Consider the following 20606-nt stretch of genomic DNA (forward strand, 5'->3'; position numbering starts at 1 on the left):
TAATTTAGGTACCATCCCGGCATTCGCCTGGAAGAGAAGTGGGGAAACCACGGAAAACCACTTCGAGGATGGCTGAGGAGGGAATCGAACCCACCTCTACTCAGTTGACCTCCCGAGGTTGAGTGGACCACGTTCCAGCCCTCGTACCACTTTTCAAATTTGGTGCCAGAGCCGGGAATCGAACCCGGGCCTCCGGGGGTGGCAGCTAATCAAACTAACCACTACACCACAGCGACGGACACTAGTTTCTAACTTTCGAATTTCAATCGTGGCTGACCGTAACGCTTAAAGTTCGTATGTGGCCAGTTTAATGGCGAACTTATGAATGGCGCTCCTAAAGTATCTCCTCAGATCGCTACTTATTCATCGCACTGTAGTGGAAGCAATAGGAAATTAACGCTGTTCTGCGTCCTCTCTGAAATATATGATAATGTTATCAGTGAGCGAGATAACTTGAATGTGGAGATACTGGTTGCTAGTTCGTGTTCTGTGCGCGCTATTGAAGCCAGTGTTATGAAGATCTGCAGTCACCACAAAATAGCTCAAGGTAAGCAGACGTTGAGTACCTGTTATTATTATTATTATTATTATTATTATTATTATTATTATTATTATTATTATTATTAATATTATTATTATTATTATTATTATTATTATTATTATTATTATTATTATTATTATTATTATTATTATTATTATTTGCCAGAAGACTGTGGGGCCTCTTAAAGCGGCTGCATTGCCGGTCCTAACGTTACGTCTCTGCACAGCCGCACACGTAGCAAAACAGACGTGGTGAATTTTACAACCTCTGAACCCCATAATGTCCACTGTCGCTGACAATTTAAAAAAAGCAAATGAAAATGTTCGGTTTTGTATGAAAAATAACTGAAAACAATTAAAACCATTTTCGATGAACGCTGTTCCCTGAAAAATAAAATTTTATCGACATCTTCAAAACCTGACGTGATAAAACAAAACGGTTTTCATATTTGAAATCATCACGAAAATCTGCACTAGAAAGAGTAAACATCACTTTCGATATCTACCCCTTATTATTATTATTATTATTATTATTATTATTATTATTATTATTATTATTATTATTATTATTATTATTATTATTATTATTATTATTATTATTATTATTCTCTTCTTTCGAATGGGCCACCAGAGGACCACGTGCCAATTTCAATTCCTTCTTCTTTGTTCTTTCCTTTTCTTCCAGTACGCTTTCATCTGTTCACTATGTTTCTTCTTTCTGCCTTCGGACCACTTTGAACCAGTCTTTTTTACTTTCCTACCTTGGAATCCTTCTATTTTCAATACTTTTTTCCCAAAAGCCTTCTCTATTATTTATTTCTTCTGTTGTTATATTGTTTTTTTCTAAATCCTTTCTTACTTCATTGACCCAGCTTGTCGTTGATTTCTTACCCCACAAATATCTGAAAATCTTACTGGTTAATCTACTATCTTGCATTCGATATAAATGTCCAAAAAACATAAATCTCCTTTTCCTCATTATATCTGATATATTTTCTATTTTTTTATATATTTCAGCATTACTTCGTAATTTCCAACCTTCTGCTGTGTTTTGTGGGCCTAATATTTTCCTCATGATTCGCCTTTCTAGTATTTCTAGTTTATCTAAATTATAGTTTAATGCCAGACATTCGCTTGCGTATAGGCATTCTGGCTTCACTACTGTGTTGTAATGCCTTATGTTTGCATTTTTGGATAGGCACCTTTTATTGTATATATCTTTGGTGACACCATAAGCTCTCTCCATTTTATGTACCCTCTCTTCTACTGCAGATTTTTCTAAACCATTTTCTTGGATATTTCCTCTAGATATTTGAATTTTTTTACCCTCTCTATTTGGCCAATATCTGTTTTCAGAAATTTTGGTGCATCCCAAATATTTGTTAAAAATTTTGTTTTTTCTGCAGAAATTCTTAAGCCAGCTCTGCTGGCGATTCTTTCCAAGACATTTACTTGGGTTATAGCAGATGTCACATTTTCAGAAAGTATTGCAAAGTCATTATTATTATTATTATTATTATTATTATTATTATTATTTCTTAATCTGCTTACCCTCCAGGGATGGTCTTTCGCTCGGATTCAGCGAGATATCTCACCTCTACCGCCTCAAGGGCAGCGTCCTGGAGCGTGAGACTTTGGGTCGGGGATACAACTGGGAAGGGGGACCAGTACCTCGCCCATGCGGCCTCACCTGGTATGCTTAACAGGGGCCTTGTTGGGGGATGGGAAGATTGGAGGGGATAGACAAGGAAGAGGGAAGGAAGCGGCAGTAGACTTAAGTTAGGTACCATCCCGGCATTTGCCTGGAGGCGAAGTGGAAAACCACTTCGAGGATGGCTGAGGAGGGAATTGAACCCCCCTCTACTCAGTTGACCTCCTGAGGCTGAGTGGTTCCGTTCTTGCCCTCATACCACTTTTCAAATTTCGTGGCAGAGCCGGGAATCGAACTCGGCCCTCCGCGGGTGGCAGCTAATCACACTAACTACTACACCACAAAGGCGGATTATTATTATTACCGGGGCTCGAAAATTCCCGGTAGTGTACTGGAAATACTAATCTGGCGCCTAGGTTTTTCCGACGTTTCTATTCCCAATTTTTACTTGCCACTACGTCTGATTTTTATGCCCATGGATGGCTTAAAAGCAGATTATAATAAATTCTTTACAGGATAAAGTTTAGTGTTTCAGATGTCCGGCTCCATGGCTAAATGGTTAGCGTGCTGGCGTTTGGTCGCAGGGGTCCCGTGTACGGTTCCCGGCAGGGTCAGGAATTTTAACCATATATGGTTAATTTCCCTGGCACGGGGACTGGGTGTATGTGTCGTCTTTATCATCATTTAACCCTCATCACGACGCTCAAGTCGCCTACGGGCGTCAAATCAAAAGACCTGCATCTGGCGGGTCGCAGTCCTCGGACACATTCCGGCACTAAAAGCCATACAGCATTTTTTTAATGTTTCAGATTTTATCTTAAAAAATATATTTAATTACGAGTGTACAATTACAAGGGTAGAATAGGAGTACCAGTATGTTGTTCTCTTCAAGCTGACAAAGAAGTATTGATGCAATATGGAACAAAACACTCACGAGTGAACGTAGCACCAGGGTGTTTGATGATACTTTTACCTCGCCAGAAAGGAAGGAACTATAGAATTTGGGAGAGAAGGAGATTGAATCATTGGCACAGCATTTTAAGAACCAACTTGTGGGTTCTGCCATGGACTTTGAAACAGTAAAGCAGAGCATTCTACACGAATTCAAAGTGCGGCAAGGGGATGAAGTGAAGCGAGCGTTTGAGAAAAGTTGTATCAAGCAAAGACAGATTTCCTATTTTAGGCAAGTTGCTTCGTATTGTGTCACCATTACCTGCGTCAAGTGTTCCTTGTGAGAGAGGATTTAGTGGGGTTGGAATACTTGTACGGAATGGCATTTGCACGGAGCCCTTCACTCTACCTAACAGTACTTGGTGAGTCAGAAGTAGGATGGTGATATTTGCACGAGGCCTCGATTTTCATACACTCCCGTATGAATAGACCCGAACAGTACATCTCATAGTCTCGATTGAAGAGCTGGCCTACCTCCTCGGTGTAAATTGTTGAAATCATACTCTCCGTCTTCCTCGCACGTTTTTTTTTCTACACTTTATCTCATTTCATTCGCCGCTTCGGATTTTAAACATGACCTGCCTCGCCTAAGACCATATTACTTTTTCTTGTTATTCTTCCTTTACAGACGGGCAGAGTGGCTCAGACTGTTAAGGACCGGGCAAGCTTGCATCCTGGAGACGGTGGATTCGAATCCCACTGTCGGCAGCCCTGAAGATGGTTTTCCGCGGTTTCCCATCTTCACACCAGGCAAGTGCTGGGGCTGTACCTTAATTGAGGCCACGGGCGCTTTCTTTCCACTCCTAGGCCTTTCCTGTCCATCGCCGCCGTAAGACCTATCTGTATCGGTGCGACGTAACGCCAATTGCAAAGAAAAAGGCTTTCTGGGCCCAAGATGGCAGGTTCGATCCTGGGTCAGTGCGGTGGTATTTGAAAGGGCTCAAATACGTCAGCCCCGTGTTGGTAGATTAAACGGCACGTAAAAGAACTCCTGCGGGACAATCTTTCGGCACCTCGGCGTCTCCAAAAACCGTAAAAGTAGTTATTGGGACATAAACCAATAACGTTATTATTATTATTATTATTATTATTATTATTATTATTATTATTATTATTATTATTATTATTATTATTGTTGTTGTTGTTGTTGTTGTTGTTGTTGTTGTTGTTGTTGTTGTTGTTGTTCCGGGGTATTTGTGGATCGCAGAGGGGAAAGAAGGTGCCGGGATGAACGGGTCTAACTACAATGTCAAGAATATAATTTAAAACTTAAAGTGAAGGTTATATTTTCAGACAACAAAGTTGGCAATTGTTTTACAAGTAGCAAACGTTAAACAAGATTGGTAAAAAATATAAGATTCAGAATCTTAACACCTTGGGCTTTAAGCCCCTAGCTTTAAATTTCCTGAGTTACACGCTCAAGTTTACACAAATCACAAACTTATTCAAGGGCAGAAATCCCACTAATTCATGGAGCACTTGCTCCCAACATTACAACATCTAGCCTTCCAGAGGCATTCGGAAATCTTACTTTGAGAAAGAGCTAACAGGCTCTCAGTTTCTTTTAGCCTATTCAAGGCAATATCAGAAAGTTCCAATCAGTCGCCATCAAGGCACAACTTACAAATTTGAAGCAGGAGTATCTTGTACACAACCTATTGGGCCTTTGCGGAAAAGAACAGGTTAAGTAAATGGCCCGAAACACAAATTGAATGGAGGCGTGTACTTTCACTCCTAGATATGAACTCTTAAAACCTAAAGGGCACTAGGCCGATGAAACAGGGGCTATTCCCAAACTACTGAGGTGACTCGTATAGAAATAACTTTAATACATGGCAGAAACAAAAAAAGCCGTAGCACCTCAAAGCAAGATGAAGGGGAGCTCGAGAGGGTACATTTACAGTTGAAGATTTTATGAAGTTATTACATTAGACGGCAGAAAGTTACATTTTTAGAAAAGAAGGTTACATGGTTAACGATTTCGGACCTTTCCCTCGGGTTAAACTGCGGAGCTAGCAAGAAATAAAGATGTTATGTGGCCATTACCTTATAGAAGTTCTAGCAGCTGACGAAGAGGCCTCCCGCCTCCTGCTTGACACACACACACTCAGTAAGATGACGATCAATTGGCCAAGAGACGTGAAAAACCGCAGTTTATAAACCCTCGGGGAAAGTTCGAGACCATTCAAGATTAACCTAGCCACACCCTCTCATTTTTATGGGGTAATTTAAAAGTTACACTCAAAAGCGAATGAGAAGAAGAAGAAGACTGTGATTGGTAGGAAATTAAATACAGAAATTAGGGATTGGCTGGATTCAAAACTGGCGGAAAGAAAAGATAAATATTGCCAACCCAAACATAAATGAACATCAATTAGTATAAAAAAGCTTATGAATACAAAACTTCTTTAAATCAAAAGTTCTTTCACTTCGCACCAGGGTGCACGATCCTAATTTTTAGCAGTGACATCTATGGAAGAATGTCCAAACTTCTTGATGAATGGCAAATTAAACAAATAGAAATACAGTCAGTTCAGGAAACTTCACAGTAACAAAATTATATCAGATTTTAGTTGTGACATCTTTTGAGTAAATTTATAAGTTGGTCTAGTTTCAATTTCACAGTTCCACCAGTAGAGGAGTTCTTTTTGGCGCTAGATTTAAATACGCAGCGTTGGGGAGTACCTCCCGGTACTATTATTATCATTATTATTATTATTATTATTATTATTATTATTATTATTATTATTATTATTATTATTATTATTATTATTATTATTACCGGGCGGTACACCTCTACGACGCAAGTTCAAATCGTGCACCAATTGAAACTTCTCTACTGGAGAAACCCGGAACTTTAACAACTGAACTAACTCTACTGTTTATCAGAAGATGTCACTGTGTATTTTTTATTTGCTTTTGTTTTTCAGTGATCAAGAAGTGTGGACATTCTCTAACAGATGTCTCTACCAAAAACTATGATAACATACTCTGGTGTAAAGGAATGAACCTTCTTGGAGAAATGTTGTATTCATAAGTTTTGTCTACTAAATTTTGTTCCGTCTTTTGTGGGTCGGCAATATTAAGTTTTCTTTCCGCCTGTTTTGAATTTAACCAATCCTAAATTTCTGTAATTAATTTCCCACCAATAAGGTGTTTCTTCATTGCATTGTGTATAAGTTTTTGCTGTCAACCAATAAAAATTGAGTGGGTGTGTCTACTCATTCCTGGAAGGTCTCGAATTTTCCACGAGGGTATAAAAACTGCTGATTTTCTTGTCTCCGGGCCACTTCAGTAACATCTAGCTTAGTGTGTGGATATGTAGCAGGGGGCGGGAAGCGCCTCGTTCTTCAGGCAGCAGATCTTCATCAAGGTAATGGCCCCTTAACATCTTTATTCCTTGCTAGCTCAGCAGTTTAACTCCCGGGGAAGGTTCGAAACCTTTAATAATATAACCTATATCTTTAAATATGTAAGCCATTTCAATCTTTGTAAATACTCCACTTAACTGGAACTGTAACTCGGGGATAGAGAGTGCTTTATCCTCTCGAGCTCCCCTTCATTTGAAATCGAGGTGACTACGTTTTCATAACCGTTTCTTCTCTTCCTTAATGTATTAAAGTTTTCTCATACGAGTCACCTCCCTAGCTTGGGATTAGCTCCTGTGTATCGGCCTAGAGCCACTTAGGTTTTAAAATGTATATTTAGGAGTGCAAGTTCACGCCTCCAGTCCTTTCTGTATTTTGGGCCAGTAACTTAACCTGATGTTTTTTTTTTTTTTCTTCATGCGAAGGCCCTGTAGGTTGGGTACATGATACCCCTGTTCCTTTGTAAGTGTGCCTTGAGGGCAGTTAGAAGTAGAGTTTGTTGTGGCCTTTGATAGGCTTGTAAGATTGAGAGCGGGTCAGCTCTTTCTGGTATTTTGCAAGGTGCCTCGCGGAGGCGTGACATTTTGATTGCTGGGAGCTAGGGCTCCATGTCATTTGGGGCGTTCTGCCCTTTGGTATTTTGTGGTTGTGAGCTGAGAGCTCAAGGACTGACGAATTTGGGCTCGTAGCCCAGAAATTGTAAAGACCCCTGAACTCGGGCTTTCCTTGTAAAAGTACTCTGGTACCTGATTTTGTTATTTCCCCTAGTGGAAACTGGTTAAATTTTTCGCTAATCTGGGACTTCTTGATCTGTACCTGATTTAACTTGTTGTTATTTGTCGTACGTTCAAAAATTCTATGTCACTATTGTTAAGTTTTGAAAATATAACCTTTATTGAAATCTTTATTCATCTTTCGAACTTGTAGTTAGACCCATTCCAGCCCGCACCTTCTTTCGCCTCTGACTTCCACGGATAACTCCGTAACTATTATTATTATTATTATTATTATTATTATTATTATTATTATTATTATTATTATTATTATTATTATTATTATTATTATTATTATTATTATTATTATTATTATGTGCGTATAGACCCAGTGGATCACGCAAGGCTCTATCGATTCTGTTTTCTGAGTTGCCAAACAGCTCTCATCCTTTCTCCATGGATCCTTTTTCGTTCTTCTGTCCACTTTGCTCCAGTCTTCTTTTTAACTTCGTTTTCTGGTTGCACTTTCCATCCCATTATTTTTTTCCTATAGAGGTTTCTGTCCACGGTGGCAGTTGAGTTCATCTGGGCTTTTTTCCAGATCCTTCTTCACTTCCAGTACCCATGGAATATTTTTTTGATGTTCTATGTAGGTGAGAATCTTGTGTGTCAGTCTACTTGCCGGCAGTCTGCGGACGTGCCCATAAAATTTCAGACGTCTTTTGCGGATGTCTGCTGCAATGTTGGAAAGCTCTTATTATCTTTCTCTTTCTTCCTTTCTTTCTTTCTTTCTTTCTTTCTTTCTTTCTTTCTTAATCTGCTTACCCTCCAGGGTTGGCTTTTCCCTCGGACTCAGCGAGGGATCCCACCTCTACCGCCTCAAGACCAGTGTCCTCGAGCGTGAGACTTTGGATCGGGGGATACAACTGGGGAAGATGACCACTACCTCGCCCAGGCGGCCTCACCTGCTATGCTGAACAGGTGCCTTGCGGGGGGATGGGAAGATAGGAAGGGATAGACAAGGAAGAGGGAAGGAAGCGGCCGTGGCCTTAAGTTAGGTACCATCCCGGCATTTGCCTGGAGGAGAAGTGGGAAAGCACGGAAAACCACTTCCAGGATGGCTAAGGTGGGAATCGAACGCACCTCTACTCAGTTGAACTCCCGAGGCTGAGTGGACCCCGTTCCAGCCCTTGCACCACTTTTCAAATTTCGTGGCAGAGCCGGGAATCGAACCCGGGCCTCCGGGGGTGGCAGCTAATCACACTAACCACTACACCACAGAGGCGGACAAGCTCTTATTATTATTATTATTATTATTATTATTATTATTATTATTATTATTATTATTATTATTAATCCTTTACATTTACTTTTCTTGAAATTGCGCCGTAATAAATCAGTTGATATGTATTGATATAGTCCACAATGTACTGATGTCCATTGTAAGTCAACAAAGGCTTCGCCTTGGTGTTCTTAGTGAACTCCATAGCTGTAGAACAATACCAGTTCAACACGGAACTCTTGTTGTCACCAGGTATCAACTGTAGCAATGAAATCTAAAGGCTTCTATCTATCTGTCTGTCTATCTATAGATCTACCGCGTGAGTATTTTCCCTGCTTCTGCTTTACAGCTCTCGTTGGGCCTCAGTGCAAGTGTCACTCTTTGACATACCCATGCTTAGTAATTTCTAGGAATGTCAGGTGTTCCGTGCAAATGTCAACACATTCCATGTCTGTGCAAGTGTCACAATATCGGATTTAGTTTCTTTAAGCTATTAAATAACAATTTGATGTCATCGATGGGGTCGGACAGCCTCAATGATATAATGTTATTTGTTACGGGGATACCCGTGGAATGCAGAGGTGAAAGAAGGTGCGGGTTGGAATGAGTCTAACTACAAGGCCGAGATACGAATTAAAATTGCATTAAAGGTTATATTTTCGAAAATAGCAAAACTTAACAATTATCGCATAGAATTTGAACATTCAACAAACAACAACAAGTCAACAAGTAATCAGGTACAAGACCAGGAAAGCCAAGATTTAGAGATATTTTAACAATCTGGGCCACAAGCCCTAATTGAGCACTCAGCTCACAACCACATATTACCAAAGGGCAGAAATCTCCTCATTACATGGAGCACTTGCTCCCACCTAGCACAGTCAGGCCTCCTAGAGGCACATATCCAAATACAAGAAAGAGCTCACCCGCTCTCAATTTTTCAAGCCTACCAAAGGCCACAACGGACTTTACTATTAACTGCCCTCAAGGCACACTTACAAAGAAATAGGGGTATCTTGTACCCAACCTAATGGGCCTTAATAGAAAAATAATAGGTTAAGTTAATGGCCCGCAACACCAAGTAGAATGGAGGCGAGTAGTTGCACTCCTACATGAAATCTTTTTAAAACCTAAGAGGCACTAGGCCGATGAACCAGGGGCTATTCCCAAACTATGGAGGTGACCCGTATAAAAAAATTTAAGACATTACAGAAAGGAAGAAAACCAGTTACAAAACGTAGTCACCTCAAATCCCAAAATGAAGGGGAGCTCGAGAGGGTAAAGCACTCTCTATCCCCGAATTACAGTTAAAGATATTTGAAATTTTACAAAACGATGGGAGATTACATGTTTATTACATAACAAAGGTTTCGGACCTTCCCCGCGGATTAAACTGCTGAGCTAGCAAGAAATAAAGATGTTAAGTGGCCATTACCTTGTTGAAGAGCTGCTGCCGGATGAAAGAGGCGCTTCCCGCCTCCTGCTACACTTCCATACACTATGCTAGATGTTGTTCGATTGGCCGAGAGCCAGGAAAATCAGCAGTTGTTATACTCTCGGGGAAGATTCGAGACCTTTCAAGAATAATTAAGACACACCCGCAGTCGTTTATTGGGTAGCTTACAGTTACACATCCAAATCGAAGAAGAAAGACACGATTGGTCAAAAATTAATTACAGAAATTCTGGAAATTCAAAACTGGCGGAAAGAAAATATTGATATTGCCAACCCACAAATGAAAGAACGAACTTTAGTAAAGAACAAACGTATGAATACAAAATTTCTTCAAATAAAGTTCTTCCACTTCGCACCAGGGTGCATGGTCATAGTTTTTTGTAGAGACATCTATCAGAGAATGTCCACACTTCTTGATCAATAGAAAACAAACAAATTGAACTCCACACAGTACTGACAACTTCGTAATCACAAAATTTACGGTAGTGACATCTTCTGAGCAACTTATGAGTTGATACAGTTTTTAAAGTTTAGAGTTTCTCCTGTAGATGAGTTCCAATTGGCGCAGTATTTAAAGTTGCGGCGTAGAGGTGTACCTCCCGGTACATTATTAATCATGAATTGCCCACCATTAGAGAATTTTGATCCATCCAGAACGGTGGAAAATTGGTATTTCAGACGTGTGCATGGAAACAAAGCACACAAAACACACACTGCTGCTTTGTAAAACTTCACTTATATTGCCTTCATTTGTTGTCATCTTCGAGGGAGAGCCTGTTCACTAAGTCAAGTCTGCACTTTTTATATCGGTTACTGTAATATAAGGTCAAAACATGTAGGCCTATGCATTACACTGCATTTGTATTATTGTGGCACCCGGTTTTCGGAACTGGCGCCTAGGTCAGATTTGCGGATGATTTAGCTTTCTTAGCCCTTGACTATGTCTTTGCTGGCAGGACGTAGTGTTTATGGTGCACTATGTCTTCTGGTATGGGCTAGAGCAATTTTGTTACTTTCATTGATTTGTCTCTGTCTTATCCTTGGCTTTGACAAAATGAAAGTGACTGAGGTATGAGTGATGCTAGTAATGCCATTCCTTATGCAGCCAGTCCCTGCTATGAATGGTATGAAAATGTAGCTAATAGGGTCAGTTGGTGCATGCATTTCAGTGGGCTTGGCAGACTGATATGTAATAGCAACTTCTGGCTCGGTGAGGAAAGCAACGGGAAACTACCTCAATCCTCATTTCCCTAGTACGCCTCTTCAGTGATGCCTAGGCCATTTATGACAGCTGATGGCGGAGCTGTTGAGGATCCAACCAGCCTTCGGACTGAGGACTAAACATACACATACAGCCCTTGACTTGGAAGAAGTTGCTGCCCAGATCACCAGTCTCCATAAACTCGCCCTAAAATAGGATTACAAATATCCTTTGAGAAAACTAGGGTCGCGCCTGAGCAAAGTCTTCATAAATGATCAAAAAATTACTATAGTTTTTCTTTCTTTCTTTCTTTCTTTCTTTCTTTCTTTCTTTCTTTCTTTCTCAATCCGTTTACCCTCAGCGTTGGTTTTTCCCTCGGAGTCAGCGAGGGATCCCACCTCTACCGCCTCAAGGGCAGTATGCTGGAGCGTGAGACTTTCGGTCGGGGGATGGAACTGAGGAGGAGGACCAGTACCTCTCCCAGGTGGCCTCACCTGCTATGGTGAACAGTGGCCTTGTCTGGGGATGGGAAGATTGGAAGGGATAGACAAGGAAGAGGGAAGGAAGCGGCCGTGGCCTTAAGTTAGGTACCACCCCAGCATTTGCCTGGAGGAGAAGTGGGGAAACCACGGAATACAACTTCGAGGATGGCTGAGGTGGGAATCGAACCCTCCTCTAGTCAGTTGACCTCCCGAGGCTGAGCGGACCCCGTTCCAGTCCTCGTACCACTTCTCAAATTTCGTGGCAGAGCCGGGAATCAAACCCGGGCCTCCGAGGGTGGCAGCTAATCACGGTAACCACTACACCACAGAGACGGTACGTAGTTTTACAATGTAAATATCTTGGAGAAATCATCACACACAACTTAGACGAGAAAGAAACATGGATAATAGAGTTAGCAAAATGAAAAAGGGCCCACTTTCTAACCTGGTCAACGTATAATAAGATTCGCCTGTCAATAGAGACTAAGATCCAACACTATAAAACCATAACTCTCCCGGAAGCTACTTACGCTTGCAAAACCCTGCCCCGAATTAAAAACGAAAGAAGAACTGATCAGCTCTTCAAAACGGAAAGAAGAAGCATCAGAACTTGCATAAATAAAAAATACCAGGTCGAAGGAGCCTGGAGAATCCTTCCTTTAATGAAACTGTATATCGAGAGATTGACCCAGTCATCAGTACAATGAAGAAGAAATGAATCTCGTATTTTTTTTTCACATCTTGTGACTTTTATGACAACTAGTGATTGAGAAATCTTGGAGAGAAGACAGGAGGACATGGATCCAGGAAATTCAGCGACATCTCAAAGCAGCTGGACTCGAGATAGCAGATGCAGACAACAAATATAAAATAATATAAACACCCTTCTTAAAACTCACAAATTTTCAGCAGAAATTACGCATAGAAAGGATATAGCGATTTCAGACGAAGTGAGAAAATTACGATCAGAACGAATGAAAAAGTACTGGACAGATCACAAGAACCAACCAGTACAACCTTCAAAAAGAATTATTATTAATATTATTATTATTATTATTATTATTATTATTATTATTATTATTATTATTATCAGCAGCACTTGTACCCGTTCTTCGCACGGGAATTTCCAATGGATTACTTTATTATTATTATTATTATTATTATTATTATTATTATTATTATTATTATTATTATTATTATTATTATTATTATTATTATTATTAGTCTATTATTCTTCTTTCTTCTTCGTTTCGGCCTGCTGTGGACCACGTTATTTCAACCGTTTGCATCCTTGAGCTTTAATTCTTCTCCAGTATTCACGCATTCTCGTTCTGTGAGCCTCCTTTCTTTCATCAGTCCACTTCTTGCCTGATTTCAACTTTGGCCTTTCTTGGAACCTCTTGTATCCCTGGAGCTTTTTCTGGAGAGGAGCACGTTTCTGGATGTCTTCGAGTGTGATTCCTATTTCTTGAAGGTGTTTTTCAACTTCGATAAACCAGCGTCCCTTGGTTTTCTTGTTAAGAAAGTAGGAAAAGATCCTATTGGTCTGTCTCTGTGTGCTCATGCGTGCTATATGACCATAAAAATTAATCTTCCTTTTCCGAATCGTGTCCGTTATCCTCTCCATATGCTGGTACAGACCGCTGTTGTGTCGTCTCCTGTACTCACCATTTTCTTTGATTGGTCCAAGAATCTTTCTCAGGATTTTTCTTTCTTTAGCTTCTATCTTCTCCATCAGACCTTTTCTGTTCATTGCAAGGCATTCTGCTGCGTACAGTGCTTCCGGGCGTACAACCGAACAATAATGCCTAAGATTGGCGTTGATGGACACTGATCTTTTGTTGTAGACATTCCTAGCCAGCTGATATGCCACCTCCATCTTGTTGATTCTGCACATGATTGCTTCTTTCTCAGAGTTGTTAGGTACTATCCACTCGCCTAAGTACTTAAACGTTTCCACCTGCTTGATTTTTCCCTGTTCCACAATGAGCTCTCTGGGAGCTGGCTTGATGTTGGTTATAAACTCTGTTTTTTGGAAAGAGATTTGGAGGCCAGCTTTTGCTGCTTGGATTCTCAGTTGGTTAATTTGTTTTTCAGCAGTATCTAGGGAATCAGAAAAGATCGCTAGGTCATCTGCAAAAGCTAGGCAGTCTATGGTAAGATCATCTTTCTTATATCCTATTCTAAGGCCATTCTCAACCTCTTCCTTGCACATCTCCTTGCGCCATTCCCGAATGATTTTTTCAGAACGCAGTTGAAGAGAAGCGGTGATATTCCATCCCCTTGCCTTGATTTCGAAGACGTTCGAAATTTCTCCCCTGAATTTCACCTTGGACGTAGTGCTGGTTAAGGTCTGTTGAATGATAGCCCTCGTTTTGTTGTCTAAGCCCATTTCCTTCAGAATGCGGAGGAGTGTGTGTCGATCTATGGAGTAGTAGGCTTTTTGGAAGTCAACAAAAGTAACTACAACATTCTTATTTCTGGATTTTAGGTACGACAGGACAGACTTAAGGTTCATGATCTGCTCTGCACAAGATCGTCCTTTTCTAAAGCCTCCTTGGTATTCACCCAACTGTGAATCAAGTTGCTCTTCTGGCCGAGTTTGAATGGCTTTGGAGAGAATTTTGTATGTTACTGAGAGAAGGGAAATGCCGTGATAGTTGTTTACATCTGTTTTGTCACCTTTCTTATGTAGGGGATGAATCAGGGCTGCTGTCCAATCATTTGGGATCTTCTCTGTTTCCCAGATCTCGCGAATGATCTCAGTTAGTTTATCGATCGCCTTTTCACCTGCAAACTTCCAGAGTTCAGCAATTATCGCATCTTCTCCAGGTGCTTTGTTGTTCTTTAATGATGTAATTATCTGTTTGATTTCCTCTTTTGTGGGGGGAGAAGAGTCTGGGTTGGGATGTCTGGATTCTTCAAAGGTGAATTCTGATTCTGGTTCTTCGCAGTTAAGAAGAGATTCAAAATATTTAGCCAAGATTTGGCAGTTATCCTTGTCGTTGTAGGCAACTTTTCCACTGTGATCTCGGAAATGTAGACTTGGTGGGGTGTACTTGGTGAGATTGCGTTTGAAGGCTCTATAGAAATCCCTAGTATTATTCTTATTGAAGTCCTGCTCGATCTGTTTCAGTTGTTTTTTGTCAAATGCGCGCTTTACTTGGCGGATCACTTTCGCTGCTTGTTTCCTAGCCTCCAGAAAGTCTTCATATCTTTCTGGAATCTTCAGGGAATTCCATCTTTGCCAAGCGACGTGTCTTTGTGTTATGGCTTCATCACATTCTTGAGTCCACCACGGATGCTTCTTTGGTTTCTTTAGCAATACTGTCTCCTCAGGCGTTTCAACAATGGCATTTTTCAGTTGTTCCCAATTTTCTGTGTCCAAAGACTGAAGTTTCTGAATGAATTCTTCGCTGGTTTTCAGCTTTTCTGTATCAAATTTGCTAGTTTTCTTTATCTTAACTCTTTTGGTGTTCCTTGGATGAAGCTTAATTTTGGTCTTGGATAGATAGTGGTCTGAGTCAAGGTTAGCACTTCTCAGGACTTTAACATTTTGGATCTCTTGTGTTGCTTTTCGTGCAATGGCAACATAATCTATTTGAAATTTTCCCAAGTGAGGATTTGGTGATATCCATGTCTTTTGTTTTCTCGGTAGATGTTTGAAGGCTGTTGACTTAAGAACAAGATTGAATGCCTTACAAAGCTCTATAAGCCTTTCCCCATTTCGGTTGGTTCGTCTGTGGGCTGGATAGTTTCCAACGATATTTTGGAATTTCCTTTCTTTGCCAATCTGCGCATTGAAGTCTCCAAGCAAAATGATTGTGTGTTTGTCAGGAATTTTTTATATAACATCTTCCAAGTCCTCCCAGAATTTGTCTGTTCCTTCTGGGTCTTTCTTGTTTGCCTGGTTGATTGGCGCATGTACATTCACAAGCGTGTGTACGTTGTTCATACTCCGAAAGCTAAGCATTGAGACCCTGCTGTTAGGAGAGCTGAAATCAGTGACTCAATCAATAATTTTCCTGCTGACAATAAATCCTGTGCCAAGGTGTGTAACAGTTTTCATCACGCGTTTGCCAGTTTTCCCTTTGAAGATTCTATAACCTTGTGATTCAAACGCATGTTCATCAGTAAACCTTGACTCTTGAATTGCTGTAATTAGGATTTCATGATGGGAGAGGACATCCGTAAGATGTTTGAGTTCACCAACTTTCAAGAGGGAGTTGGCATTGAAGGTAGCAAATAAATTTCGGTGTTTATGGCTGATTATGTTCCTAGGAGTCTCCGATACCTCCTTGCATGTAGGTGCAGGCTCTCCAGAATCCGAAGGCCTGCTTGCGTCACTCAAGGCGACGGTGGATTGGTTACCACCAGAGGTACAATTTCCTGTTGAATTTTCCTCCATGCTTTGCAGTTGAAAACTTGTAGTTCGGGGTCGGTGTAGTTTTACATCGACCAAGTTACTTCCAAGGTTGTAAGCCTTGGAGAGAGCCTGGTGTTCGACTTGGGATGGCATTTCCTCCATACCCCATGCTTCGGTTCTCCCGCCGGTACTCGGGTGGCTGATTGCAGTGGTTTCCCACTGGGCGATGGGGGCGCCACGTCCCTACGCCATATTAGTCTATTATTATTATTATTATTATTATTATTATTATTATTATTATTATTATTATTATTATTATTATTATTATTATTATTATTATTGTTGTTGTTGTTGTTGTTGTTGTTGTTGTTGTTGTTTCGTTTCAGCCAACTAAGAACCACGTCATTTCAACTGTTTCCCTTGAGCTTTAATGTTGGTCCAGTATTCCTTCATTCGTATACGGTGTTGCTCCTTTCGCTCTTTCGTCCATGCCTTTCCAGTTTTCAGCTTCGGCTTTGATTGGAAACTCTGATGTTCTTGGAGTTTTTTTCTTAAGTGGAACACACTCCTGGATATTTTCAAATGAGATCCCAATGTCCCGCAGATCTTTCTGTACCTCACTGAACCATGCCCACTTTGCCTTTTTCTCTTGGAGGAAAGTGAAAATGCGGTTGGTTAACCGTGTTGAATCCATGTGTCCATTATTATTATTATTATTATTATTATTATTATTATTATTATTATTATTATTATTATTATTATTATTATTTATTAGCAGCAGAAGCAGCAGCACTTGTACCCGTTCTTCGCACGGGAATTTGCAATGGATTACATGTTCCCTTTTTGAATTTATGAGAAGTTACATCCTTGTATTAAAACGAACGTTAAATGCGGCATGTTAAACTGGTACTTTTCTATGATAAGACGTGGCAGTAACGTGAAGTACAATAAAGATGACAGAATGGGGATAATTAGAGAGTTTACTGCACGTTTTTCCTTACTCTGTTTAATTTACCCAAATGAAACAAAATGATCGCTGCAAAATTGTACAGGCTAACTATATACTGTAATGTTGATGGAAGTAATTGTTATTATTGTTCAACTTTACCTTTCTCTCTCAATTCTAATTAAAATATCGCTGAGAGAAGTTCCGTAAAAGTGATGACAGTAGGCGCCGAACGCGACGGAGTGCGGGCTGTGGCTATACACAACTGTCTCGATGATCAGATGTTAAGATTTTTTACGGTACGCATATTTCCGAACGATGAGACACCGTTTCGTTATGTTATAGTGCAGTGATTGTCTGGTGCATCTCTGATTAACTGATTTACTGCATTCTTCAATCCTTTTAATAGCGAAATCGTAAGGAAATTTGTTACTGTATTTATTTTCTTAGGTTTAATTTGTGCCAGTTTGCTTAATGCTTATTACATTACTTTAAGTCAAAAGTATTCGAAAAGTGTGATCAGTCTTATTTTTGAAATTTCCAATTGAAAGTTCCAATGAATTAGGCATCCTGTGAGAAGTAATTTTTCTTACTTGCGGCGTTTAAAAACATACTGTAGAACTCGATCGCCGAGAAGAGATTTTGTGTGAAAGTACGATGGGATCAGATTATGTTAAATAAGAAAAGTTTTTCTTTTTGTCCATGATGTCCGCTAGATTCTTACTTTTACGAATAAAAACAGGCCAAGTAACAAAAACTTTTTTTTTGCTAGTGGCTTTACGTCGCACCGACACAGATAGGTCTCGTGGCGACGATAATACATTTGAATTAGGTCTTTGCTTTACAGAAGTTTTAAGTTATTAACATAGAATATTAAAGGAAAAATAGAGAATATTAGAATAATTTTTTGGTCTCTTACATTGCCACCCCAGTCAAAATGCTCAAATTACGCCCATGATTCTCGGTTATATATTGTTGTTTCTCTGACCACTGGAGTGGCGCTGTTGACGATAACCTCCCTTACCGTATTAACGTATCTGTTCTATAGAAAAAAGTAAAATGGCTCTTTAGTTCTTCCCGTTAACCCCCCTTGAAGTGCCACGCACCAAGTACGGTATTCCACGGGACTTGGACAAAAAATCCGACTTTTCGTAAACATCTCCGTTATTTACAGTCATATAATAAATACGTATACAACATAAAATAACGGAAATATATACAGTCTTTTGAGAGAACAAATATATATTAAGGTTGGTCATGTATATTTTGTGGGAGTGTTATTTTTTTATTATTTTGCTTTACGTCGCACCGACCCAGATAAGTTTTATGGCGACGATGGAACAGGACAGGCCTAGGAATGGGAAGGAAGTGGCCGTGGCCTTAATTAAGGTACAGCCCCAGCATTTGCCTGGTGTGAAAATGGGAAACCACGGAAAACCATTTTCAGGGCTGCCGACAGTGGGATTCGAACCCACTATCTCCCGGATGCGAGCTCACTGCTGCGCGCCCCTAACCGCACGGCCAAATCGCCCGGTTTGTGGAAGTGCAAAAGCACTGTTTATCCTCCTATAAACCCCAAGTCTATTCAGGGATTTAGAAATGAATTTGGCCCTAAAACCTTCCCAAGAACAGGTAGATTCTAAATATAAAGTTTCGTAGAAATATATCCAGCAGTTTTCTACTTGTAGCTCGACAAGACTATAACAGGTGAACCTCTAGGATTGTTCACTGGAGACCATGGGGACACAAGAGAGGCATTGGAAGACCCTAGAAGAGATGGCTCGACGACGTAAAGCTGTTGGCTGGAACACGCTGGTTCCAAGTGGCTCAAGACCGAAGACGATGGAAACATACGGAAGAGGCCTATATCCAGAAGTGGATTGAAATAGGCTAGAAAAGAAGAAGAAGAAGAAGAAGGACTCAGACAAACAGACACCAAAGCTAAAAAATATGTATGGTAGATTATTAGAACTGAGACAGTTAACTGTACGAAAATTTCACCAAAATATTTCAAATAACAGACACACAGTCGTTACGATTTTATTTATATAGATTACCGAGCGAGTTGACCGTGCGGTTAGGGGAGCGCAGCTGTGAACTTGCATTTGGAAGATAGTGGGTTCAAACCCAACTGTCGACTGAAGATCGTTTTCCATTGTTTCCCATTTTCACACCAGGCAAATGCGTGGGCTGTACCTCAATTAAGGCCACGGTCGCTTCCTTCCCGCTCCTGACACTTTCCTATCCCAACGTCGCCATAAGACCTATCTGTGTCGGTGTGACGTAAACCAAATTGTAAAAAAAAAAAAAAATCATATTCATTACATTTTTTGTTAATTTCATTTCTAAGTAGTTCAGTAACATTTAATACCTTCGGAATATGCTGTAAAAATCTTTTGTTTGTCATTTTAAATGGACATAACAACTCATTCTAAATTTTATAATTAAATATTGTGATGTTTTCTTTTTTTTTTTTTTTTTTTTTAGGATCACTCTGGTATAGCAGTTCTGGACGATGCAAGAACAGCATGTTACAGTCCCGTTTTGGACAGTGCTGGGGAATGTCAGTTTGGTATTGGAGACATGGAAATCCATGACCGCATCACTCCTCAAATGGTTTGTTCTGTGCTATAATATCATTCATTTTTAATATTCTCCTTAAAGTATAATATTTTTATACATGTTTTATGCACTAGAAGAGAGGTGCTCAGCAGGGGAGGCTGGCGTGACGTAAATGTGGGCAGCTTATGTAGCAAGCATACGTCACAGTGAAGCGAGAGAGCAAACACACTTTGCAGGGAAGCGAGGGAGCATTGACATTCAATTGTCGTTACTAAGCTATCCTCCACTGCTCAGCGAAGTGTTGAATGGGGGTAGATTATTTAAAATGAAACTCTATAATCGCAATAACAAAAACTGACCTTTTCAAGATATTCTGGTTTGATTAATATTGTGCTCGATATAAACGGTCAGTTTTATTTTCTTATATTTATCCATTCAATGGAAACCGACATTATAATTTTTGTGTTTCAATCTACAAAAGTACAGGGTTTGAGTGTACAAGCTACAATCTACAATTCCTTGGATGGGAATGACAGTATTTTGACTTTTTTTTTAATTCCTATTATTCATTAATTCATTAAGCAGAAAATAATACAAGGGTAATCCCAAAAATAAGGTCTCCTATTTCTTTATAAATACAGAACTCTGTTTGTGTGGCTGTTGGTCACAATATTGTGAAGAGTGTTTCCCGCGCTCGCATACAAACATGCACATGCCGCGCTGAAGCACTCAATCTTGGCTTGGCAGCCGTTGAGAATGGAGCTCCCGTTGGATGTTACCGCCAAGTGCGAAGTGCGCGCATTTATTCAATTTTTGAACGCAAAAGGTACTGAAGCGATTGAAATCTATCGCCAGTTGACGGAAGTGTATGGTGAGTCATGCATGGATGTCAAAAATGTTCGTAAGTGGTGTAGAGAGTTTGCAGCCGGTCGGACTGAAATTCACGACGAACGAACAAAGGAGCGGGAGACCATCAATTTCCATCGAGACAGTCGTGAAGGTTGACCAAATCATGCGTGAAGATCGGCGGATCACTCTGGATGATCTCTGCTCTTTGGTACCTGAGGTTTCCCGAAGCACCGCTCACAA

General features: G+C 40.2%; 1 protein-coding gene across 2 annotated transcripts in view; it reads left to right on the forward strand.

The window, feature by feature from the left end:
• The first annotated feature begins 422 nt into the window (after window positions 1–422).
• Window positions 423–20606, forward strand: part of LOC136885543 (uncharacterized) — a 224412-nt gene continuing 204228 nt past the window's right edge. Inside the window, exons 1-3 of one of the 2 annotated variants that reach the window (XM_067158162.2) lie at window positions 453–547; window positions 3771–3892; window positions 19443–19571. In XM_067158162.2, coding sequence (XP_067014263.2) covers window positions 3860–3892; window positions 19443–19571 — 162 coding nt within the window. In that variant the 5' untranslated portion in view covers window positions 453–547; window positions 3771–3859. Of the gene's footprint in view, window positions 548–3770; window positions 3893–19442; window positions 19572–20606 lie in introns of both variants that reach the window. The other variant, XM_067158164.2, reaches the window with a different exon arrangement.

This window comes from Anabrus simplex, chromosome 14 (genome assembly GCF_040414725.1).
Source record: "Anabrus simplex isolate iqAnaSimp1 chromosome 14, ASM4041472v1, whole genome shotgun sequence".
Lineage (NCBI taxonomy): Eukaryota > Metazoa > Arthropoda > Insecta > Orthoptera > Tettigoniidae > Anabrus > Anabrus simplex.